Source organism: Anomaloglossus baeobatrachus, chromosome 1 (genome assembly GCF_048569485.1).
Source record: "Anomaloglossus baeobatrachus isolate aAnoBae1 chromosome 1, aAnoBae1.hap1, whole genome shotgun sequence".
NCBI lineage: Eukaryota > Metazoa > Chordata > Amphibia > Anura > Aromobatidae > Anomaloglossus > Anomaloglossus baeobatrachus.
This window is the reverse complement of record NC_134353.1, coordinates 857,227,054-857,253,729: the sequence shown is the minus strand read 5'-3', so window position 1 is coordinate 857,253,729 and position 26,676 is coordinate 857,227,054. Positions and strand designations below refer to the sequence as shown.

The 26,676-nt window shown below is 45.6% G+C and overlaps 1 protein-coding gene across 8 annotated transcripts in view; it reads right to left on the bottom strand.

The window, feature by feature from the left end:
• Positions 1-26,676, bottom strand: part of PDE8B (phosphodiesterase 8B) — a 336,550-nt gene that overhangs the window by 78,085 nt on the left and 231,789 nt on the right. For all 8 annotated transcript variants that reach the window (XM_075325611.1, XM_075325559.1, XM_075325577.1 and 5 more), the window contains 6 exons: positions 19,769-19,959; positions 17,138-17,197; positions 13,102-13,159; positions 8,153-8,241; positions 7,650-7,728; positions 3,231-3,371 (listed from right to left, as the gene is read on the bottom strand). In XM_075325611.1, the coding sequence (XP_075181726.1) occupies positions 3,231-3,371; positions 7,650-7,728; positions 8,153-8,241; positions 13,102-13,159; positions 17,138-17,197; positions 19,769-19,959 (618 nt within the window). The remainder of the gene's footprint in view (positions 1-3,230; positions 3,372-7,649; positions 7,729-8,152; positions 8,242-13,101; positions 13,160-17,137; positions 17,198-19,768; positions 19,960-26,676) is intronic.

The window sequence follows — 26,676 nt, the reverse complement described above, 5'->3', positions numbered from 1 at the left end:
ATGTTTATTTCTAAATTTTGTGCAGTTATATTGGTTTCCCTGGTGAAAATAAACAAGTGAGATGGGAATATATTTGTTTTTTATTAAGTTGCTTAATAATTCTGCACAGTAATAGTTACCTGCACAAACACATATCCTCCTAAAATAGCCAAATCTAAAAAAAAACCTACTCCAACTTCCAAACATATTAAGCTTTGATAGCTATGAGTCTTTTGGGTTGATTGAGAACAAATGTTGATCAATAATAAAAAAATCCTGTAAAATACAACTTGCCTAATAATTTGTAGTTTTCATAAACTGCATACATTAAATACATTTCTCAGGGTACTTTCACACTTGCGTTCAGCGGAGTCCGTCACTATGGAGAGTAGTGCAGTCCGTTAACGCACTGCGCTATTCTCCATAGACTTGTATGGATGACGCACTGTAACGCAAGTGTCAGCGTTGCATCCGCTGGACGACGCAGCGTCGTTATTTTGATGCTGCACCCAGCGGGAGGAACGCAGCATGTAACGTTTTTCTGAGCAGCGCAATCCGTTGGATTTCACTGCGCATGCCCTCTCTGGCTCCCTGCACCCGTAACCAAGGTAAATATTGGGTAACCAAGGAAAGTGCTTTGCCGATATTTACCCTCGCTACATGTCCAGGGAGCACGACACTTCCCCGCATGGCTCCGCCACCCTCCCGCACTCCACTCCGCATGTATGTACATACATACACACACACACACACTCACCTGTCTTCAGCGCCATGGCCCCGCTCGGCTCCACCCACTCCTCACTCCGCCCCCCGCACACATTCTCGGTGGCCGAGCGATCAGCTGATCACCCGGCGGCCGGCTACTGGGAGCGATCAGCTGATCACCCAGCGGCCGGCTACTGGGAGCGATCAGCTGATCACCCGGCGGCCGGCTATGGGGAGCGAACAGCTGATCACCCGGCGACCGGCTGCTGTGAGCGATCAGCTGATCACCCGGCGGCCGTCTACGGGGAGCGATCAGCTGATCACTCAGCGACCGGCTGCTGTGAGCGATCAGCTGATCACCCGGCGACCGGCTGCTGTGAGCGATCAGCTGATCACCCGGCGACCGGCTGCTGTGAGCGATCAGCTGATCATTCACAATAGTCTGCCGCCGGTAAACTGTAAAAAAAAAAAAAAAAAAATCAAAACGGATTCTGTTGTTTTGCAGCATCCGTTGCATTCATTGTGCCACTATATGCAACACATCCGTTGCATCCGTCACACAATGCAATGCAACGGATACCGTTCAACGCAAGTGTGAAACTAGCCTAAATCTGATGAAGTTAGTTAAAATTCAGATCAGAATGGCGGTATTATCTTTTCTGAAGTTTTCCCCCAAAAATTAACATTTTATGAGTCCAGCTAGAAATAGACGTCCTGTATATTCATGAGCTAAACTTAATCTCGGGCCACCTAGTCTGATTCACAGCCCCTCAATATCCCTCCTTTCTGCTGAGATCTCACACTTTTCAGTAAAAGCTGCAGTCTCCCTGCTTCAAAATAAAAGAAAACAGCAGATGGAAACTGAGCGTCTATTAATATAATTCAGGCTTTGAAACCTGTGAAATGGCTAAAAGAAGTGACCAGATCTTCATCTTCAGCTACCACTCGGAAGCCGCTGAAAAACTTTTATCAAGATGTCACGCCCACCTCCCACCAAAAATAATTCCACAAAAAATGTTTGGAAAAGATGCCAGAAAAAGATGCTTTGGGACAAAATATGTCAGTATGAAGCAATTTTCCTTGGCAAAACTCAGTGGTTATGCCGCCATCTAGATGTCATGTGCACATACCGAATAGGTACATCCCCACGATAAGGACACGGAGATGCTAGCATTCTTGGAGAACGCTACAGTCTGTGCCCATGATCAGGGTTCAGGCCGCTGTGGACTTTCACTCTGTTCTCACTGTCAAGGACACTTGTGTAACACCTCGCATGTCAGTTTACGCTGCAGAAAAAAGAACCACAATGGACACAGGATTTCTACAAATCCCATCCACTGTGCTTCTACTGTACAATGCAGCATTTTGTATGCAGGGAAAACATGCTGCATCTAAAACACTGCTATTCCTGATCGTGGGCACCTATCTATTTAATAATGTATGCATCAATCATTACGTCATGTTGTCACGCTCCCCGGGTCCTCGGCTCCCCTCCCCGGGTCCTCTGCTCCGCTCCCCGGGTCCTCAGCTCCGCTCCCCGGCTCACCTGCCACGCTCCCCGCTCTCCAGCCTCCGGTGCCCGTCCTTCCCAGGCCCCCTGGTCTCCGATCCCGGCGTCCGACGGCTTCCCAGGTCCTGGCCGGCTCCCCTGCGTCCTCCTCTCAGCTTCCTTCCCTGGCTTCTGGCACCCGGGCCGCACGCATGCGCATTAGGGCGCGCGCGCGGTCACTGACCCTTTCTTAAAGGGCCAGCGTCCATTAACAGGAAATGATGCAGAACAGGTACAGGGTATAAAGGGGTTATTGTCCAAGGGGGCGGGGCCTGATCTTCGTGTTTTCCCAAGCTAGGAGTCAGGTCTCCTTGTGTTTTGTGAGATACTTACCTCTCTATCTTCTAGAGCCGATCCTGCATCGCCATCCGGTCCTGCGGTACCTCGAACCCCGAACGCTGCCCATCTGCCATCCTGACAGTCCGTACCATCTCGGATCCCTGCGGTGACCCGTCATCTCGCTCCAACGGTTCCGGACCCCGCCTGACACCATCACGGCTTCCGAACCTGAGATCCGTCACCCGGACCACCATCAGTGACCTCGTGGTCCCAGGGACTTCTCCGTATTCTCCCAGTGCACGGACTGTCCTGCTACCTACAGTGCTCCGGCTGCCGGACTCCTTTCCCTCATCCGGGAGTTCAGCCCAGTGGATCCACCTCCAGGGTCTACCCGTCCATCTGGCCCTAACACATGTCCTATCCTAGGGACATGCCATCACTAAGCCTCAAATTCAATGAGACAAAGTTGAGGGGCACACAATTAAATATGTCATTAAAGGGCATTATAAGGTCAACTGTTGACTGATTTCTAATACTAATCAATATCAGTATACAATGTACTAATGTAATAGAAACTGGTGAAAAAAAAAGTAAAACAGAGTAATTTACTAATAAAAGGTCATAACATTCACACCTCTCCAAACAGTATCATTCAGTTCAGGGGGTAATATATCAGAAAGTGCAAACATCTACATAAAGTATCCATATTGTCCCCTACCTTTCCCTTTTTGATACAAGTGTTAATCGTATCTAATAGGTCTGCCCGGTTTTTGTCACTTTTCGGAAAGTCTGTGAGTTCCTTGCCCAGGACTTCTTCCTTGTGGTAGCCCATCATCCTCTCGAAAGCTGGATTAACATACTGACAAGTTAAAAGTAGTTAGAACCGGGTTATTCTGAGATTACCAAAAAGTGATATCACTACAGAATAATAATAAGACAGAGTAGGGTTACAGTTTAGTTACAAAATGCAAAATTCAACTTTTTAATGAATATTGCAAATTGGAAAGTAAATAAAAAGGTTATAAATTAAATAAAAAATTGCAAATATATTTTCTTTACTATCTAATTCAAGTCATTTTTAAGTTCTCCAATTATACTGAATGTCAATATTGATGACTGTTTTGTCCGGGCACTGGTTTTCCATTTCACTGATGGCATTGATCTAACATGTCATTGTCACACTGCGCTCTGGAACTTTAGCCCAAAAGATATCTGATTCTACTATAATATCATTGAGAAAGTGGCAGAAGATATGAAAAACAAATGATTTACAAAGTGAATTCATGGGGTAATTCCACAAACTAACTTTATCACCTACAGAATCTTTTCCCAGATTAGACTTTTCCCAGATCGTTTATTTTGACAAGTTCCCTTTAATCTGATCACAGTTTTTGGGATTAGTTAAAGTAAAAAGTGTTCTGCTTTACAATTTTAAAGAAATGTTAGGTTACTTTTTATACCTTTTAGAAGAACACTAAAATCATAAAAGTGTATGTTTAAAATAAAGAAAAATAGTTGCCCATAATGTTTTTTTTTAGTCTGAAACATTCTCATCATCATCCTGTAACACTGAGGAGTCTTGTAGAAAAGTACAGAGAATGCAAATGTTTTAATATCCTGCTATTCAGTTCCATCATTGGCTGGTGGTAGATTCAAGTCCGCCCTCCTTAAATTGGGGAGGTTTTAGAGATCTTTTCTTCTATCACATACAGGCCAGAAGGAGGCTGCAGGCAGTTGTCCTACTGTCATGGGTCACAGACAATCATCTGGTTTCTGGCAATAGAAGATCACCGCATTTGGCTGCACAGAATGCTCCCTGACTTTCTATTGGTCCCGCTGTTAGTATAATGAATACTAAGTAGCTTTCCTGCTGGCTTTCATCTCTTCCCCTTTAAGACCCAGCGGAGCCCTCCTTCCATCCATCTGCTGATTATCAGTATTCCCTTTGTGCTTATGTGGGGCCCTGGACAAGCCAGAGGCCACAGGTAACAACACACACACACCCCCACCCCCAGCAGTTCACAGCAGTCATCCCCAGTGAGACCTGATTTCCTCCCTCGGGTTCAGACAGACACACCAGGTGGGCGGAGTCAGGCAGGTGGACACACCCACCGAGGAGTCTAGCTGGCCTGAGGCAGGAAACTAGTTCAGACAAGTCCAGGCAGAGGAAGAGAGAGGAAGTCTGCAGAGAGGCAGACGCAGACTGGGGTCTAGGTTGGAGCCTAGGTCCCTCGTGTAGCCAGTGAGGCAGACGGTAGTGGCCGTCTGCAGGAGCCGGGAAGACAGTCTTGGTGGAACCGTAGGTAGCCGGGACAGGGTAGTGGCCCATCCAGTACCGAACCGGGGAGCCAGCTGGAAACCGGAGCACAGGAGGAGCGTACACGAAGGTGAAGGAAAGGACTTACACTACCAACCTGGGGTCAGGGGAAAAACACCGCAGCCGTCTGTGGGACCCGTCCATCCAGACGTTTGTTTTACCGGAGACTTTGCATTCATCATTGGCTGAGTGAGTATCACCGTGCCGTGCGGCACCGCGCTGCCCCCGCGACCCTGCACCTCACCAGGCCCCGTAACCCGCCTGTCATCCCTCCCTCACCGGGCCCCGGGACAACCAACCCCCCTACCCATGGAGGGGAGAAAACAACATCCAAGCTGCTCCCCGTCATCGCTCCCGGGATCCCCATCCAGAGCAGCGGTGGTGTCACAACCTCACCACAACCGTGGGTGGCGTCACGGACAATAAATCCCCAATACCATTTCCCCTTTTCACTCACGGGCGAGGAGCGCCGCTCGAGTCCCCGGGATCCGGCCCACCGCTCGAGCCACCGACCAAGCAGCAGCAGCAGCCGGACCCAAGCAGTGGGTGAGCGCAGCGTCCCCTCCCCGCCCGCGACACTTAAACACTGCCATCTTCCCTGGACTTGTGCTGATGATAATAATCAGCTCATTCAAGCTCTGGTTGCAAGCAGGTGGCTTGTACTCATCTGTGGTATTGTTGCTGATACTTGGGTTTACTTCTACCTGAGTCATTTGTTGATAAGTTATTCATGCATTTTCCCCTGTGTGTTTTGTGCTGTCCCGTGCTCGGCGGCAGCCGAGACGCTCGGATGCGGACCTTCAGTGGGTGGCTCGAGAGTCTCCGGACCCGGGGGTCCACGGTCATTCCGATCTAAAAGGGGTTGGTGGTTTGGGGACGTAGGTGTACGGCCGGAGCCATGTTTGAGTTCGTGACGCCACCCACGGGTTGTGGTGAAGGTGGACACCACCGCTGCAGTTACGGGGCACCCGGGGGAGATGTTACGCAGCAAGTTGTTAACCCCTCTGTGGGTAGGGATGGTGGCCCCGGGACCCGTTGGGGGAGTAGTTTGGCAGTGCAGGGAGATGGGCGGCCGGAGGGCACTGGTGTACTAACAATTAGTAACACAAACAAGTCTCTGGTAAACCAAGGTGATGGTGGTCGGTGCCCGCAGCCGGCTGCAGTCTCGTCCCCCACCTGGTTGGTGGTCTCTGCCTTTCTCCTGCACCTGTTTGTGTGATGGAGGACTACCTGCGCCTGCAACATCAGGAGTCCGCTTCCCGGCTTGTGGAGGTCGGAAGAGCCATTTGCCCGCAGACGCTGGCCCGTGGGATCTCTCTGCCGTGGCGGTGGCTTTCTATCCCCCTCGTTGGGCTGTTGTCTTCAGTTGGGACTTTGGGTGGGACAGGACCTATAGCCTTGGCCGCAATCAGTTAATTAGCTAGCCCCCAGTAGCTTCTGGACCTAGCTTCAGGGTCTGAGTACCCCCCTTTGTGCTCCGGTTTCCGAGTCAGTTCCCCGGGTCGGTACTGGCGGGCCACTACCCGGTCCCGGTCCACCACGGTTCCACCGAGCCGTCTTCCCGGCTCCTGCAGGCAGAGGCCTCTGTATGCCTCCTAGCCAAAGGTGCCCAGGCTCCTACCCTGGCACCTGTCAGTTAGTTGCAGACCTGACACACAGGCCTGCTTCCACTTTACTTCACCTCCTAAACTCATCTGACTACTTTTCCTGCCCCAGGCCATCCGAACTCCTCGGTGGGCGTGTCCAACCGCCTGGCTCCGCCCCCTGGTGTGTCCATCAAGCACTGAGGGGGGGGTGACTAGGGTTTTAGTGTTTGGCAGCTGTCACCTTGTTAGGGGACTGGTGTTGTGCGGGGCCCTATCTGTGACTACCTGGCTGGCCAGGGCGTCACAGTCTTCCTTGTATCTTTTCTAGTGTTTAGTGGGGTTGATGAAGAGCTCATCCCACCCATTCTTTATTTAGGGTCCAGCACTAGGAATACCAAGGGTCAGGTATCCAGCTCGGCGTATAGGTGCGTAGCCTATCTAGGGTGGTGAGCGACCCCAGGGCACAGCGGTAGTGGGTTTCCCTTCCCTTTAGCCATTCACTTGGTACTTCCCTGTCCCTAACGTGACAATTACAGCCACACAGAGAAATTTTCTTTATACTTTTGAGTTTTAATTGTGATGTAAGGCAAAAGAGGAATTTATGTATTTTTTGTGCTTAGAATTCTTTTAAACACCATCCAATTTATTATGGCCGAACAGACGCTCATGTCGCCACTGAATATTTTTAAGCCTATCGGCACAATGAAAGTTCAATCACAACTGCATATACATACTACAAGTGCAATGAGATATAAAAATCGGATTGCCCTCAGACCCATGTTATTCAGTGCAGATTTGCAATTTTTTCCTCAACTGTATTCGGTCTGGGTAAAAAAAAATTGTAGCATGCTGCATATGGTCGCGTAAAACATCTGAAACTCACCAATGCAAGTCAATGGGTACGAGAAAAAAAAAATCGGACGTCACACTGACCATCCCTATGCTGTCTGATTTTTATGGATACATTGCCATTCTATAGCATAGATCCCTGTAAATGGTTCTGTAAATGAATATTGATTAATAGCTGCTGAGATAATAATGCATTGCATATGGATGTCTTATGGATACTAGGAGAGAAACAAAATTGTGCTGCATAACACTCGCATGACATACAGAATACCAAACGGATTTCACTCGCTGCACTTTTCTGGATGAAAATCGGAGCGATTTATTACACGCAGATGTGAGAGAACATTATACTATTTATACATCAATATCTGGAAATTATCTCTACCTGTATGACGTGTTCTTCACTTGTAATTTCTATGGCTTCCTGACAATGATCCAGGGCTGTAAATATTGAATTACAGGATCTGCAACACATCCAAAGCAAATCGTTATATAAAACTGATCACATAGGTTTATTACAAGCTGACAAACATGATGTAGGAAGGTTGATACAATGCTCCTTCTGGCCAAGTGCAGTTAATCACAATTTACTCAATCACAGGTTAGAATATGTGGCGTGGGGATAAGTAGTAGATGGAGTCACACTTGCGTGAGGATCACATTGCATTGCCCGGACCGGCCGGCGGCTCTCCTGACAAGAGCGTGTAAGCTGCATAGAAATACATGAAGCTGAGCCGCTCCTGTCAGGAGAGACGGCGGCTGGTCCGGCCAGTGCGATGCGATCCTCACGCGACTCATACGCAAGACATAAATTGAGGCAGTTTATATTGTCTCATATTAACTAATTGTTATATAAAATCATTACATAGAATAAACCAATACACCTACCTTAGTTTGATCTGAGATCGCACCTCTCCATGCTCTATCTGGATTAGTTCATTGTAACAAGCAATCATACTGCAATTCTCCATAAATCTCTGAAAAATATTTAATATATCTGTCAATCCATAGGTGAAGTTTGGGTTTTGTATGTCTGAAAGAGGTGGCTTTGGTACAAGTTCTGGTATCGGGAAAGAGGGCTGACAGCTATTGCGAGGACTACAGAACCTACAGAAGAATGTGCCAATCCTCAGGAGGTCTTAGAAATTTATAGAGGCAGTAAAAGTAGGGTAATCCTTGTCATATGCCCCAAGAGGTCATGTGGAAGTCATGGGGGTCTCTTGTTCAGGACCTCCATATTAAGAAGAGCAGATAATAACTATTGTAAAAGGCCATTCTTGTACTGGAGGACTTCCTGCAACTATGTAATTATTTGGTCACCCATTTATTTGATTGACACTACACATAATTTCTCCTGCAGTAGATGCCCAAACACACACACACGGGAAAAAGTATTTGATACACTGACGATTTTGTTTTTCCACCTATGGAGAGGTGTGTAATTACCCTAGGTACACTTCAACTGTGACAGACAGAATAAAAAAAACTCCAGAAAATCACATTGTATGATTTTTAAATAATTAACTTACACTTTATTGCATGAAATAAGTATTTAATCACCTACCAGGAAGAATTCTGGCTCTCATAGACCTGTTTTTTTTCTTTAAGAATCCCTCCTACTCTGCACTCATTACCTGTATTAATTGCACCTGTCTGAATTTATTACCTGTATAAAAGACACCTGTCCACACACTCAATCAATCACTCTCCAACCTCTCCACCATGGCCAAGACCAAAGAGCTGTCTAAGGACACAGGTGACAAAATTGTAGAACTGCATAAGGCTGAGATGGGCTACAGGACAATAGCCAAGCAGCTTCTTGAGAAGGCAACAACTGTTGGCGCAATTATTATAAAATGGAAAAAACACAAGATGACTGTCAATCTTACTCAGTCTGGGGCTCCATGCAAAATCTCAGCTTGTGGGGAAAGGATGATTCTAATAAAGGTCAGGAATCAGCCCAAAACTACATGGGAGAACCTGGTCAATGACGTGAAGAGAGCTGGGACCACAGTCTCAAAGATCACCGTTAGTAACACAGTATGCTGTTGTGACACCCTGGCCTATCAGGCCGTCACAAGGGTGCTGTGCAATCTGCCCTTCTGCATAGTACCTGCTCCTCCTTGGTTACGGGTCCTGTCCTTTTGGTGTTGCTAAGAACAGGTATACACGAATCCTGAGGAACACTTTGCACCACATCCACCAGACACCCATTGGGCAGCCTGAGGGGAATAGGGCCCCCCAGATGGAGGGATGGTAGAAGGAGGGCCAGAAGTATCAGGGTGAGAAGGAGGGTTCGAGCGCAGCAGTGACAGTGAAAGGTCACGCTGCGGAGCTGGGCTCCTGTACCCGTCCCAGGTGCTAGACGTTGGCCTGGCCTGGAAGGAGCTGGAACCCCGGTCGCAGGGGGTAGTGGCAAGGGGCAACAACTGGGCAGGGGACAAGGCACGACGTGGTACGCGGACCCTAGGCTGGGAAGTAGCTTCACGCAGCCCTGTAATTTACCCGACGAGGACTGAGTCTTCTTGAGCCATTCTCCACCCGCTCCAAAATCAGGGTACTAACACAACGAGAGGGATAGGACTTCCCAAAACCATCCAGAAAATGCCAAGCATGAACCCTGAGAGCAAGCTCACTCCGTTAGCCACATGGGTGAGTGGGACCCGAGTAGTTTCAGGCAAAAGGGATCCACAAAGAGTAAACAGTGCCAAGGGACAAGGCTTCAGACCAACCAGCAACACCAAAACCGCACGGACCCAGCGTGCTCCAACAACATCTGCAGGGCATTCAGGACTTTGGTTTACCCGTTGTCGGTGTCAGAATTTCTGGACTGTGTGAGTACGTTGTGCCCCTTTCGTCCCGACGGGTCCCCATCCTTCCACTACCGAGCCCCGGGACACCATCACAAGCTGCCATCCCATTGCTCCCGGGCGCTCCCCCCAAACGCAGCAGCGGTGGTATCCCACATTACCATGACCCGTGGGTGGCGTCACAAACTTTATTTTTTCACCCCTTGTAAAAACCCCATTTTCATTTGAGTGGCCGCGCAACCCAGCTTCGGGTCCGGAGACCCCTCGAGCCACTGCGGATCCGGATCTGAGCAGCCTGTCGGCTGTCGCGGGGGCGGCACACTGTCATGGATTAAAATCCTGCAGGGCACGCAAGGTCCCACTGCTCACGCCTGCACATGTCCATGACCTAATGAAGGCATGGGAGATGGTAATCTGGTCAGATGAGATCAAAATAGAACTTTTTGGTATTGTTTGGAGGAAGAAGATGGATGAGTACAACCCCAAGAACACCATCCCAACTGTGAAGCCTGGGAGTGGAAACCTCATACTTTGGTGCTGTTTTTCTGCAACGGGGACAAGACGACTAAAACGTATTGAAGAAAGGATGGATGGGGTCATGTAATGCGAGATTTTGGACAACAACCTCCTTCCCTCTGTAAGAGCATTGTAGATGTGTCATGGCTGGGTCTTCCAGCATGACAATGACCCTGTAACGCCTGCTTGGATCCACAGACTCAGACTGGCTGTAATGAACAGGCTAGAGGGAAGCCACTCACCCAGCAGGACCCCCAGAACCCTGAAACCCTTTAACCCCTATACAGGGATTTGGAATTACACAGGGCCCTGGAGATCACTACCCGTGGAAGGCAGCAGTCCGGAGAGTAGTCGTCAGGCAGGGGCAAACCAGGAATTGCAGAACAGGGACTGAATCAGCAGGCACGTACGTAATCAGAAAACGTAGCAGAGGTCAAATCCGGATCGGGCAGCGATGTACATAAATGACAGGCAGAAGGGTAGTCAGAACACAAGCAAGGTCAGCGCACAGGAATCAAAATACAAACAGCACAGGAACCAGGAATACAAACTATCTCTGGCAGTGGTCACATGACAGGAGGGGGAATAAGAAGGGTGTGGTGTCTTCCCATTGGCTGCAGGTGAAAGATGGCAACTTCAGCTGGAAGACAAACGCCACCTACAGTCAGCCAGTAGTACTGCAGGTTCCAGGGAAACCCAGCCTAGTGGATGAGCGGAGCCTGTGCTCAGCAGAGCCATGGGCACCGACTCCTCTCCCATCACCAGCACTATCCATGGTGGGAACACAGCGTCGCCTGGCGATCGGAGCAGAAGTCACAGGATGGACTCTAATGGGGGACATGACAGACCCGAAACACATTCTGTCTGTTACAGTTAAAGTGTAACTACGATTAGAGATGGGCAAACCCAGATGTTCAGTATCATGAGGTCCGGCCAGACTTAAAAAAAAAAAAAAAAAAAAAAAAAAAGTCCTTTTTGGGTCCAGGCTTGAACCCAAACATGAGCCCGGATGCTGAGTCCCATATAAGTCTATGGGGACTTGAACTTTAGTGCTATAAAATGGTCTTAGGGCTAGGGAGCTGTAAAAGGAAGCAAAATGGGGATTACAGCAGGAAAGTCATACTTTCCGAGTCTCCGCGCAGCTGCTTTCGGGTCCGCTCATTAACTCTCATGCATATGCACTGCTTCCCTTGCCCCTCGTCTCTGATAGCTGCTGTGATTGGTTGCAGTCACTATACTGGCATGGCGCATTTGTGATTGGTTGTGGAATGTAAAAATAAATAAATAATTTGAAAAAATGGTGTATATTGCTACCCAAAGCAGATAAAGCAGACGGCTATAGGCTGTAGCCCCCAGTTGTGTGCGTTTTCACGTTTTCTAATGTGAGCACACACTATGACCTCAGATGTATCAGAGCCGGGATTGTTGTGGGACCTTGTGTGGATTACATTGGACCTGCAGGGGTGTTTGGGGGGTTAATAAATTGGAGAAGGAGGGTGGTTTTTTTTTATAAATAAAGAAATTTTCCCTTTTGTTTTGTGTTTATTTCTTTTTACTTACACGATTAGTAATGAGGTGGCTCTCATAGACCCCTTCCCATTACTAACCTTAGGGTTGATTTTTGACAAATCACAGCTGTAATTAACCCCTTACATTACCCAGATTGCCACTGCTCCAGGGCATTTGGGATAAGCCAGGTAAACCGCTGGAATTGGTGCATCTATCAGATGTGACAATTCTGGGGCGGCTGCAGACTGCTTTTTTTAAGCTGATGAGAGCCCAATAACCATGGGCATCCCCAGTCTATGGAATATCATCCCCGAGCTGTCTGCTTTATCTTGACTGGTTATCAATACTGGGGGGAGGGGAGACGACAAGTATTTTTTAAAATTATTTATTTATTTAAATAATGAAAAAAAAAAAAAGCGGTATGGGGTCCCTCATATTTTGATACACAGCCAAGATAGCGCACACAGTTGGGGGCTGCAGCCTGTAGCTGTCTGCTTTATCTGCGCTCAGTATCGAAATACAGGGGACTCTATGCCATTTTTTCCAATTATTTATTTATTTTTTACACTCCACAATTAATCACAGATCCCTGCATGCCAGCAGCGTGACTGCAACCAATCACAGAGGGAGGGAAGTGGAAGCAGTGAATATGCATGAGAGTTAATAAGTGGACCTGGAAGCAGCGTGACAGCCACGTGGAGACTCAGTAAGTCATTTTGCTTCTTTTTTTTTGCATTTTTATAAGGTGACCCAACCCGAACAGTAACACAGACTTCCCTGAGAAGCCTGTTTTTTGGGGTATGTGCACAGATAATAGGTGTCCAGTACAGACCCTGAACATTACAGTTGGGGGTTCATCCATCAAAGCCTATGATAAAAATTAAAAAATTACAGACTTCTCCATTCTTTGTAGGTGGGAAAACTTGCACAATCGGCAGCGTATCAAATACATATTTTCCCCACTATATATAGACTTGTACTTTCAAAATTGACAAAACTTACCCTATTGAACCCAACATGAAGAAGCGGGAGAACTGATATTTCCTCTTGATCTGGTCCCCTGAGATAAAACAAAAGATATTATTGACATTTTCATATCTCAGATATTTTCCCAACTGTGCTTTTACTTCAGCATTTATATGAGATTTTGCTGCTTTGGCGTCCCAAAGGATTGCATCATTTTACATTTCAGAATAATTTTAAAGTATGCATCTGACTATCCTAACAGGCTACATTTAATGGAATGGGCATGAATACAAAAGTAAGACCAATGTATTTCCATTTCTAATCTCTGTTTATCCTTAAGAAAACAAACACATTTCTTCTCAGATTCACAATATAAGAAATTACATTGTGGTGAATTTGGAAAATATAAAGTAGATAAGCAGATTCTATTCTCATTTTTGGAAAAAGGGTTTAGTAATTGATGGGAACCATGTAAGTCCATTAGAAAACCAATGTAAGCAAATGATCTCCAAGTTCTTGTGTTCTTAAAGCTTTTAAGTTCGGTCACCTTTCAGTTTATATATACCATATTTTTTGTTTTATAAGACGCACCGGATTATAAGACGCACCCCAAATTTGGAGAAAAAAAATGTAGAAAAATAAAAATATGGGGTCCGTTTAATAATCCGGTGGTGTTTTATCAGGGAGAGCGGGGGGGGGGGGGGGTCACAGGAGGCAGGGGCAGTACTGGAGTACTGCAATGCTGCCAGTGGTACAGAGGGGGGCCCAGATACTCACTGCGGGCAAGGCTCTGTGCGGGGCTGGTGACGTGGCTCTACTGTGCGGGGCTTGTGACGCAATGCGGCTCTGCTCTGCGCGTGAGACAGTAAGACACCGGCCATTCTGAAGATGTTGGTGGTGAGGGCAAATGGCGGCCAAAGTTGGCGCGTGCGCAGATGAGAGCTTGAGCTGAGAGCTCCATGTGCGCACACACTGACTCTAGGCGCCATTATTTGAAGCCCTGACCTCCAGCATCTTCAGAATGACCGCCCGCCGCACAGAGCAGCTCCACGCAGAGCAGCCCCGCACAAAGCAGAACAGAGCAAAGTAGCCCCGCACAGAGCAGAGCCATGTCACCAGCCCCGCACAGAGCAGAGCCACGTCACCAGCCTGGTACAGAACTGTGCCGCACAGACCAAAGTGGGCAGTACACCGCATAGCATGACCCCTCTTCACCACCCCCTGGTAAACTACAATCGGATTTTAAGATGCACCCCTCATTTTCCTCCCAAAATTTTGGCAGGAAAAGTGCGTCTTATAATCCGAAAAATATGGTATATATCATGAATTACATAAAATGTTGAGTACCTTTGTAAATTGGGTGCTTTACTTATCTTGTACTGATCCTGAGTTACAGCCTCTAATATAGTCAACAGCTGTAGTCACAATTCTACTAGTTGTCACTGAAAACAATCAAAATATTTGTCATCAGATGTTCCCTGTCGACTCCACGTAGCATAAGATTGATGGAATTTATTAAAAACGTTATTAAAGTTGCTATAATCTGATGATTTCCCCCAAAATTTCTGCAGAGGAAATATAAAATGACAAGGCTGCCATTTAGAAAAATAGCAGTCCCTGTAATATCTAAGTGTACCGATTCTACCAAATCTAGACCTCCAAATGTGTGTTACTCACCTACCTACCGCCTCTCTGTTCCTCCGGCAGCAGCGGCTTCCTCTGCTCCTCTGCACATCAGGTTACTATGGTCACCGGCACGTACCTCTCAGGTTACTCACTAATGGCTGGCTCAGGCAGTGGCATGCCACCTCAGTATTCAGGTAGATGTTTGGCCTGCTGTTAGGCCTCCATCACATGTACATGTTTCTGGTACGTTTGGCATGCATTTTTTTCATGAATTTCACGCAGAACATTTGTGAACCAAAAGGAGACTAATAATAAGAATAATAGTGTCCAGTTTTTCAGGCAGCACACATAATAAGGGCCAATACAAGTCAATGGGTCTGGTAAAAACACGTACAGCACATGGAGGGCATCAGTGTACAGTATGTGTGCCAACTGTGTTTAATATTGCAAAGTAAAGGAGAAGTTTTGTAATTTCATTCTTTCTTCATCCATACCGGAAAAACAAGGATGGCACACTGATGGAAAACGCTGATTCACATACATCTTTTATGCACACGTGTGAAGGGGGCCTTACAGTAACTTGGACTCTGCCACATCACAAGTTTACCTTCTGACATACTGAGATCTGTATGCCACTGCTATAATCTACTTGTGAGTCTCCTGAAAAATCCAGCTCTGCTTTATCTGTGGGTTCTGCTACATCACCACAAATGTGTGTCCTGCCACACCCAGCTCTGCTATATCAGCATCGGTGACTCTCTTATCATATCCAGCTCTGCTGTGAGAATGGGCTCTGCTGCATCAGTCACTTTGCTGGGCTTTTCTACATCAATGAACTCTGCGACTTTGCTAAATATCCAGCTTTCCTGTGGTCCCCATTAGCCTATGTTCCCCTAGCTGACATCCTGCCTCTATAGTCTCTGTTTCAGATAATTCTGGCCTGCATCGCCTCCAATGCTTCAACCAGTTCCCTCTGCTGCATCACCTTCTGTCACGGGCTTTGAGGATCCACTTTAGCAGGTGAGACAATACAGCTTGTTAACTGATCTCCCATTTGGGTCTTAAAAAGAATCCTAGATCGGGAACCATATTCTATGTCATCCAAGAGCCCTTATAGAGTATATGGATAGGGGTTGTCCTGATGGAGAAGCCCCTTTTAAAAGGTTGTCCACTAATTTAACATTGATACTGTAGGTCATCAATGTATGATCGGCCGGGATCCGACACCCGGCACCCCTGCCGATCGTTTGTTCTCTGTCTCGACGTCAGCATGAAGCCAGAAATGCTTTGTTCTATAACTGCCCCGTCTTTTGATTGGGGGCGCCACTGGGTACTGCACATCCACTTCATATTGATTTGAATAAGAGGTGTATGTGCAGTATCCACCCCATGGTAGTTATCAGAAGACGGAGCAGCTCCGGAGCTAAGCATTTCCGGCTGCCTGCTTCCGCCGCTGGGAGAGCAGTTGATCGGCAGGGTGCCGAATCTCAGATCCCAGACGATCAGACATCCAAAGACTCAGCCATCAATGTTCAAGTAGTGGGCAACTTCTTTAACTCTTAGAAAGAAACTTAATTGAGCTCCTGTAATGTAGCAACTAAACATGTTTTTCTTACAATAGAAAACAGACTCTGCCAAAAAAAGGTATACTTCCGGAAAAAACATTTGTGCTGACATTAATCTAATTAGAACACTGGGCTAATTTCAGCTCTGGATTATAATTAAGTCTATGAGTTAAAATAGTAAAGAAAATTTAAGCACCATACTTCCAAAGTTGTTTGAAAGGAATTACAGATTCAGCAAATACAGTTTTTCGAAAAAGAATTCATACCCTGTGATCTTTCCACATTTTTTTTGATGTTACACCCACAAACTTAAATGTATTTTATTGGGATCTTATGTGGTATACCAACACAAAGTAGAAAGTATTTAAAAAGTGGAAAGGAAATTATACCTGGTTTTGTAAATATTTTAAAAATATAGATCTGAAAATTGTGATGTGCATTTGTATTCAGCCCCCTGTAGTCTGATGCCCCCTTAGTTCTCTAGACATCACCAAATTAGTAAATTGAGTTCACATCACTCCCAGTTTAATAAAGCAGCTTAAAAACACGGACCCTTGGTAAAGACCACAAAAAGCGCACTAAAAAAATGGCAGATTTTATATAATAAAAAATAACAAACAAAAAAAACATGCAATACTCAGGGGAGCAGAGGGAATAAAAGAAGAGCAAAAACTGGACACTTTTAACCTGGTAACAGATCGTCGTTGACAAATAATGTATGTTAAACATATCAGCAACCCATGAAAATGACTTTTATAGGCAGATAATGGGACTTTATCACATAAATTCCCACCTATGGAAAATCCATATCTGTTTTGGAGACAGATTGTTTAGGTAAATGAATAAAATATAAGATTGAAAATTGCATTCTAGTAACTTACACGCGTGGAACCAAGGCCAGGATAGTAGAGTGCTCTGATGGCTTTGTGGCTCGTATCGACCTAAGAAGAATAATAAAAAGCATAAAACACTACTGACCAGCATTGTTAAATAGATTTATAGATTTATGTCTGTAATATTCTGGCTGATGTGATCAGATACATACACGCACATTGATTTGGATTGATATTGGTATAACTCATCAGAAAATAGAATTATTATTATTATTTATTTATAGAGCACCATTGATTCCATGTTGCTGTACATGAGAAAGGGTTACATACAGAATACATATACAAGTTACAGTAGACAGATTAGTACAGAGGATCCTGCCCTTGTGGGCTTACAATTTATAGGATTTTGGGGAGGAGACATTAGGTGGGGTTTAGGTTGGGCGGCAGCTCCGCACGGTGGTGGGGCAGCAGCTCCGCACGGTGGTGGGGCAGCAGCTCCGCACGGTGGTCAGGCGGAGATTTTTTGACATAAGAGGTTTTCCGGTTTCTGGAGACTCCTCTCTGCCAACTGCAGTTTACAATGTTTCAAAAACATTTGAACTGGTACTTTGCCCTTTAAGTACCAGGACCACAAATGACAGACAGCCTTGATGGGCTCCACTGGACACACAGACTCACCAACCTGCTACAATATCATCTGCTGCAGCTAATAGGTAAGATCAGCTGTTCTCCAGTCCTGTTGTGACCGCGTGCACTTCCGCGGTCACAACGAGATATGAAGAAGCGAGGGTGCATGCGTCGCCCTCTCAGGCACAACACTAGGTAATGCGGGCTTCAGAAACATGGCGCTGGAGATAAGTGCTATATGCAGGCACCAACTCCGACGCCGTGTTACTGAATATAAAAATGTGCATAGATACAGAGAGAGGGAGGAACAGGCGGCGGGGGGGCGGGAATCATGTGCATAACCCGCCCGGATATTATCAGCAGAGGTTCAACTGTCAGTCAAAAAGATGATGAATTTTTAAACTTCACAAACTTGGATTTCACAGCCTAAACATCCGAGCTGCCCACTAATGGTATGTACACAATGTGCCTGATAGTGCCAGTACTGCACTAGCTGCACCTTATATACCAAAATCCTGATATTTGGTTCCCTTTAATAGTCTGATACACTGAAAGCAGTGGCGTACCACCAATGGCGGCACACCACTTGGCTGCTATGGGGCCCAGCACACTTTGCAGAACAGTGAAGACCAAGCTTCAGAATGCTCCCTGCTGAGATCGGAGCAGCAGTGTAAGTATTTGTTATTTTCTTTTTTTTTCTTTTTTTAAATCAGTGAGTACATGGTGGACATAATACTACATGTATGACTATAGGCTATGCATTATAGCCCCTCATGCTGCTTCGTGTAGCCCCCAGGCCCCCGCCCCCGATGACTATCGCGGCCGGTGCAGGGGCCGCAGCCATTGTCTGCGCTTTATGTCAGAAGATTGTTTTGCCGGCGCTGCGCTCTTAGAGTCAAAACAATCATCTGACATAAATCACTGACAGTGGCTGCGGCCCCTGCACTGGCTGCGATAGTCAACAGGGGCACGGGCCTGCAAACAGCAAGAAGCAGAGATGAGGGAACGCGGGACAGGTGAGAAGAATGGTGTTGTTTTTGTTTTTTTTTAATTTATGTGTGTATGTGAAGGACGGCACATTAACCCCTTAGCGACCTATGACATACTGGGTACATCATGGCTCCCTGGTACTTAAGGACCCATGATGTATCCAGTACGTCATGGTGAAATCGCGGCCCCGGTGGCTGCGATCACTTTACAAATATCTTAGATTCGGGGAGGAGGGGCCCTTTGCCTGACCTCAGGAGGAGTGGTGTCTCCTCCCCGGACCTACGGAGGCTGTGATTGGCTGACGAACGCCGCTCAGCCAATCACAGCCACTGTAATGTTACAGCCATTGAAAATGGCTAAAATATTGAAATTCAGCCATGATCAGTGCACCTATAGCACTGATCATGGCTGGAGCTGGGTGACCTCTTTTTCACCCACCCCCAGCTCTGATTGGAGAGACTGGCCAAGCTAGAGATTAATTAAATAAAAGGATATCAGCAAGTGATTGAGCAGATAGGTTTGCATACCCCTTCATGCCACTATCATCTCTTATCAGCTGAAAAAACAGAGACCCTAAGGCTATGTGCCCACGGGAGGATGCGGATTTGCCGCGAATTTACCGCGGAATTGCCGCGGATTTGGTGCGGATTTTTTTTTTTCCCCAATTTTAAAGGCAAAATCCGGATGAAAATCCGCAACAATAATTGACATGTTGCAGATTTTTCCGGATCAAAATCCGCACCAAATCCGCCGCGGAAAAATCCGCAGCATGGGCACAGCATTTCCAAAATGCCATATAAATGGCTGGGAAGTGCCGCTGCTGCAGATTTTCGGGAAATCCGCGTCTTTTCCACAAGAAATCCGCGGCAAAATCCGCGCATTTTCCGCAGCATGGACACATAGCCTTAAGTGAAGATGTTTACATCCGTCTGTAATATTTTCATAAATTTAGATACTTCAAAAATGGAACTTCCAAATCTGTAACAGCAGAGTATCAAGTACAAAGGAGCACTGGGTGCATAAACACTAAAGAAATAACATTAAAGAGACCCCCTGACCTACCTGCATACAGCCTCAGCGTCAAGGTATCTGGGGTATCTGTGGTCTATGACAACGATTTCGTGGTGTTTGTCGAGGAAGCACTCGAGTGCTGATTCTGGCGTACACGCAATATTACACCGGTACCCAGCTCGATCACAAGCCCACCAGAACCCATCACTCTGACTATCTTCTTTAGCAAATACTAGCAGCACCTACACATGAAAAAACAGAGCACATAACAATAACTGCTATGGTATAAGTCAGCTCCTATCTATAGATGTTTATTCAGACATAGTTTACCCTCACAGGATTAATATTAGTCCTCCTCCATGGGTGGATATATTGTATATAGTACCTCCTCCAAGGTTATATATACTGTATATCCATTTTTTGTAGAATTGTAAATGCCAACAATTTTAAAGGAAATCTATCACCAGATTTTTGCTCCCCCATCTGAGAGCAGCATAATGTAGAGACAGAGACCCTGATTCCAGTAATGTATCACTTATTGATCTACTCACTGTAATTTTGATAAACTCACTTTTCTCTGCTGCAGATCTAGCAGTTATTTGAAGGTGGAGGTCTGTAATCCCGCCCATACCACTGATTGGCAGCTTTCTGCCCATATACATGGTACACAGAAAGCTGCCAATCAGTGGTAGGGGCAGGGTTATACAGAGCTTATGAATATGCTGGACTACCTGGCAGCACGCCAAGTAGTCATCTAATAATAATCTCATGCTGATTAAACAGTGATTTTATAAAAAATTACATTAAGCAGCCCAGTGAGTGATATATCACTGGAATGAGGGGTTTTGCCCATTCATTTTGCTGCTCTCAGATTAGGTGCCAAAAACCTGGAGATAGATTTCCTTTAAAACAAATGTAAAGTCTACTTGACAAAGGAAATTATATTAATGCAATCATTCATTGCTGGTCACAGTCACGTTACTGTGATACCACTTTACTGAAGCTTGTTTCCAAAGCACTGACAGAATTAATAAATTCTCATTAAAGGGACTCTAACAGCAGGATTTCACCCCAACTATTTATATGTAACTCTTTGAAATATTAGTCCAGGAATACCTTTAAATGGCTGATACTCCGCTACAGAGAAATCAGAGCTTGAATTCATATGCAAATGAAGCTTAAGAGCTATTAGTAGATCTGAAGCCTCTGTCACTCCAGCTCTATTTCCTGCCCAATGCTGCCTCCTCTTGCTTGACTGAGGGCTATTTTCCTGAAGTCAGACAACATAGAGGATGTCAGTCTTTTGCTGAGCACTGGGTGGCGAAGTGACAGCACTTCTGATCTATTGCTTCATTTACATATTAATTGAAACACTGATTTATCAGGAAAGAACTGGACATGCAAACGCATTGCTGGACTTGTCTGTGAAAGAGTTACAGGGGATATAAAAAGTCTACACACCCTTGTTAAAATGCCATTACATGCCATGTAAAAAAAAAAATAATACCAAGAAGAATAATTTTAGAATGTTTTCTACCTATAACGTCACCTATAATCTCTACAATTCAATTAAAACGAATAGATTTTCTCAGTTAGAAAAAAAACAATTAAGAGCTAAAATAATGTGATGGCATAAATATGAACACTCAAACTAATACTTTGCTGAAGCACCCTTCAGTCCGTTTGGGTAGAAATTTATCAGCATGGCAAATCTAGATTTGATAATCTTTGCTAACTCTTTCCTGCAGGAGGGCCCCAAATCCATAGGACTGTGAGGGCATTTCGTGTGTTTAGTGCCCTCTTCAGGTCAACCAACAGGTTTTCAATTGGAATCAGGTCTGGCTCTGGCTGGGCCAGTGCAAATTTTTGACCTTCTTCTTTTGTTTATTTGAAGATATGCTTAGTGTTATTATCATGCTGAGAGGTGAAATTCCGCACCATCTTTAGCTTTTCAGCAAAGGCCTGAAAGTTATAATGCAAAATTGACTGATATTGGGAACTGTTCATAATTTACTCTAACTTGACTAAAGCCCCAGTTTCAGCTGGCGAATATAGCCACAAAGCATAATGTTGCCTCCACCATGCTTCATTTTGGGTATGGCGTTCTTTTGGTGATGTGCAGTGGTGGCTTTGCACAAAACATACCTTCTTGAATTATAGTCAAGGTCAACATTAATCTCATCAATCTATATGTTTTCCCACAAGCTTTTGGCAGACTTGATGTTGGTTTTTTGAAAACATAGCTGGGCCTGGATGTTTTATTTTGTAAACAAAGGCTTCCATCTAGCCACCCTATCCCACAGGTCAGACATACAAAAAATAAGGGAGATTCTTGCCACATGAAGTATACAAGCAGTGCTTGCTAGAATTTCCTGCAGCTCCTTTAAAGGGAACCTGTCACCACTTTTTCGGCCTATAAGCTGCGGCCACCACCACCGGGCTCTTATATACAGCATTCTAACATGCTGTATATAAGAGCCCAGGCCGCTGTGTAGAACATATAAAACACTTTATAATATTTACCTAACTGTCGCGCTGTGGTGGAGTTGGGCCATATTAGCGTCTCTGTTGTCCGGTGCCGGTGCCGCCTCTTTCGGCCATCTTCATCCTCCTTCTGAAGCCTTTGTGTATGACGCATCCTACGTAATACACACTCGCCGAGCCCACGTAGGCGCACTACAATACTTTGATCTACCCTGCTCAGGGAAGATCAAAGTGCGCCTGCGCAGGACCTCAATGCCGCTAAGTGTGAATGAGGTAGATGCGTCATGCACTCTGGCTACAGAAGAAGAAAGACAAAGATGGCCGAAAGAGGCAGCGTCGGCACCGGACAACGGAGATGCTCATCTGACCCAACTCCACCACAGCACGACTATTAGGTGAGTATTATAAAGTGATTTTTATGTTCTACACAGCAGCCTGAGCTCTTATATACAGTATGTTAGAATGCTGTATATAAGAGCCCACTGGTGGTGGCCGCAGCTTATAGGCTGAAAAAGTGGTGACCGGTTCCCTTTAATGTTGCCTCCTAGCTTAATTTTCTTCTGGTCTTTTTATCAATTTTTGAGGGACGTCCTGTTCTAGGTAATGTCACCATTGTGCCAAATTTAAGCAACTTCTTGATGATGGTCTTCTCAGTATTCCATGGTGTATCTAATGCCTTGGAGATTTCTTTCTCCTGACTGATAACTTTAATGAGATTCCCTGTGCTGTTGTATTGTAAACTATTTACGATCCATAGCTTTTGCTGATGCAACTATTTAACATTCAACCACATTATTTTATTTGTAATTTTTATTTTTGCAGTACTTATTTACAAGACTCTCTCCGCTATATAGGTGCAGTATGTATATTTGATCTTTATCTGAATATATTTAGCAGAGATGGTGTAAATCGCAGGGCTCAGTTAAGAAATAACATCAGTAATCTGTGGACGTCAATCAGGATTCTTACGAACTACATCTTGCCTAACTACATCCCCAGTTGTTCTTTTTGTAGGGGTCGTGGAGCCCCCTACAATGTAACATGTAATGTATTATGTACTGTAAATGTGTTAACCATGTGAAATATAGCGGAGTGGAGGATGTTAAGTAGGATGTAGTGTGAGGTAAAGGGTTAGGATTAGAGTTGAGCGCGGTTCTAGGTTCGTGGTTCTCCAGTTCGCGGCTCGAGTGATTTTGGGGGCTGCTCTAGATCGAACTAGAACTCGAGCTTTTTTGCAAAAGCTCGATAGTTCTAGATTCGTTCGAAAACGGTTCTAGCAGCAAAAAACCCAGCTAATTCCTAGCTGGCTTTCCGCTGTAATAGTGTAAGTCACTCTGTGACTCACACTATTATGAAATTTCAGTGTATAGTGTGCGGGAACAGCGCATTCAGATCACTGCTGTATGGATAATGGCGATCGCCATTTTTTTTTCCCTTGTCTTCCTTCCCTAAGCGCGCGCGTGTAGTGGGGCGGGCCAGCATGTCAGCCAATCCCAGACACACACACAGCTAAGTGGACTTTTAGCCAGAGAAGCAACGGCATGTGTGATAGGATGTCCATGTCACATGTCCCTGCATTATAAAAACGAGTATCTGCCCGTCCGGACGCCATTATCTCTTCTGCGTCCTTGGTGTCAGACATCACTGGCGCAGCTCCGTCCTGAGTCCTATCGCCGATACTGCTGTATGCGCTCCATACACAGCGCTGGACAGCTTAGGGAGAGCACTTTCTATCAGTCCTTTTAAGGGCTCGTACCGGCAGGGTCAGAGCCATAGGTGACAGGTCCTGAAAACAGAGTTTAACAGCTACACAAGATGACAGCGTCTGTGTAGCTAAGGTCAGGGATTTCCTCGCTGCATTTCCCCATTAGGAGGGATAGAAAGGCAGGCTTCCTTTCCTGTACCCAGAGACCCACAACCCTGCCACTGTACCCTCCTGCCCTTTGCACACTCCAACTCATTGTTACTAAGCCATTATACTAGCAAACACTGAGTGAACTTAGTGGCATCCTAAACGTGGCTATTGGACTTCTGTATAGTCCCAGTAGTGCACAGATATTTGCAGCACGTCTGCCTGCATTGCACACTCCAACTCATTGTTACTAAGCCATTATACTAGCAAACACTCAGTGAACCTAGTGGCATCCTAAACGTGGCTATTGGACTTCTGTATAGTCCCACTAGTGCAAAGATATTTGCAGCACGTCTGCCTGCATTGCACACTCAAACTCATTGTTACTAAGCCATTATACTAGCAAACACTCAGTGAACCTAGTGGCATCCTAAACATGGCTGTTGGACTTCTGTATGGTCCCACAAGTGCAAAGATATTTGCAGCACCTCTGCCTGCATTGCACACTCAAACTCATTGTTACTTACTAAGACATTATAATACCAAAAATTGAGTAAACTTAGTGGCATACAAGAAGTGGCTGTTGTACTCCATTAGTGCCCCACTGGTGCAAATCTATGTGCAGCACCTGTGCAGGACACCCTCCTGCTCTGTTTTTAATAAGCTATATTGATAGCAAAAAATACTGCCATTTAGTGGCATCATAGAACTGGATGTTGTATTCCATTAGTGCCCCACTGGTGCCAAGCTATTTCTAGCACCTGTGCAGGACACCCTCCTGCTCTGTTTTTAATAAGCTATAATGATAGCAAAAAATACTGCCATTTAGTGGCATCATAGAACTGGCTGTTGGACTCCTTTATTGTGCCACTTGTGCCAAGCAATCTCAAGCACCTCTGCATTCTACCCTCATGCACATTTAGCTATGCTAATTTTATAGCAAACTCAGGGAATTCCTTGCTGCATTTGATCATTAGGAGGGATAGAAAGTGAGGATTCTTTTACTGTCCTGGTACCCACAGAACACGGCCCCTGTTTGCCCAAAGAGCTGACTCTTTTTCTGCCATCCTAAAATTGTCTGGAATACTAAGTTAGTGTTCCTTTGCTGCCAAGCAAGGTACAACACATGTGCATTCTACACTCCTTTCCATTTCTGGAATGCAATTATTAACTGCAGGTAGTCCAGCCAATCTGTGACGAAGGTGCAGGCGTGGATATAATGTAGCCTGCATCCAATGATGGTTCTCTCGATGTCTGACAGCTCAACAATACCTTCTGTTTCCACTTCCAAAACAAGTGATAACCTGCCAATCACACTCCCTGTTGCGGGTAAAGGAGTGGAAGTTCAGCGTGAAAAACCATGTGTGACTGCTGTCCCCACAGTCACAGAGGATGAAGAGCACGCAGATGCACTTGATGGGGCAGGCGGTGGTTGCACAGGCACGCTAGGCCGCACTGTAGCACAGTGAAATTCACATTGCGACTTATGCTTCATTTTAAGTCGTGTACAGGGTGGGCTACCCAGTATGCAGCAAAACCAGGCAACAGGAAAAGGACTCTAGGCAGTTGGGTTGATAAATGATTGTTTAACTTTACCAAAACAAACAATAAGAACCATGCATACAATTTAAATAATTGAACAATCTATTCTGTTGCCTACTACCTGCTAATCCCTCTGTGTAGCAGTAATTGTGTGTTTGTGCGTGCGTGTGTGTGTGTGTGTGTTTGAACACGACTTAACAGTGGCGCATCACAAGAGCTTCCAAGTTATCTACCTAAACATAGTCAAAACACATTACCCCCCCTGAATACCCTTGTTATCTGAAGCCTCACAGATAATGCAGATGATAACAGTGTGAATGCAAACCCCACAGCTCTGCAACACAGTCATGGAAATCTTGAAAAGCAACAGTGAATGCAAACATGTGTTGCTGTCCCTCTATGATTTAAACTGTACGTAACAATTTGACAGTGCAGAGGCAGCAAGTTTTATTGTCTATATAGTCGGCCTACCCAGAACAGATATGTGTTTTGCTAATAAAACAAAGTGTTGCGTGCCCGCATTATTGTCTGGGCACAGCCTACCGTACCCGGGTACTCTGATGTCCAGTTTCCAGAAATACAGACTTTACGCTCCTCTCACGGTAAACAGTATAGACAGCACTGTAAGAATGTTGGTCTGTGGCACAGGATGCTGCTCACTGGCATTACGGGGCTCATCATCAAAGTACAACATGACTCCCCTCACAATTGAACAAAGTGTTTCCGCGGTGGCTCCTTGCTGTAACATACACCTTTAGCTTTTCCTTCTGTTCATAGACAGCATCTCCAAGTCCACATCCGAAGAGCAATTTGATATTGCTATAGTGACCAAACAAAGGCAGATCAAAAAAAAAACAGCAGCCCCTTGTGTGTAGTCTGCAACAATGCATGCAATGGCAAATAAGCATGTTGCATTGACAGTGGCTAAAGCTGAGCAATACACCTTCAGGCTATCAATTCATATCCATGTGACACTTCATGGAGGAACTACTCAAAGGTGTGAGTTTTTGCCTTCTACTTACAGATTGTTGACAAATCTTACAGATTCCATGACTTGGGTGATCCTTTGCGATGTCCAAAA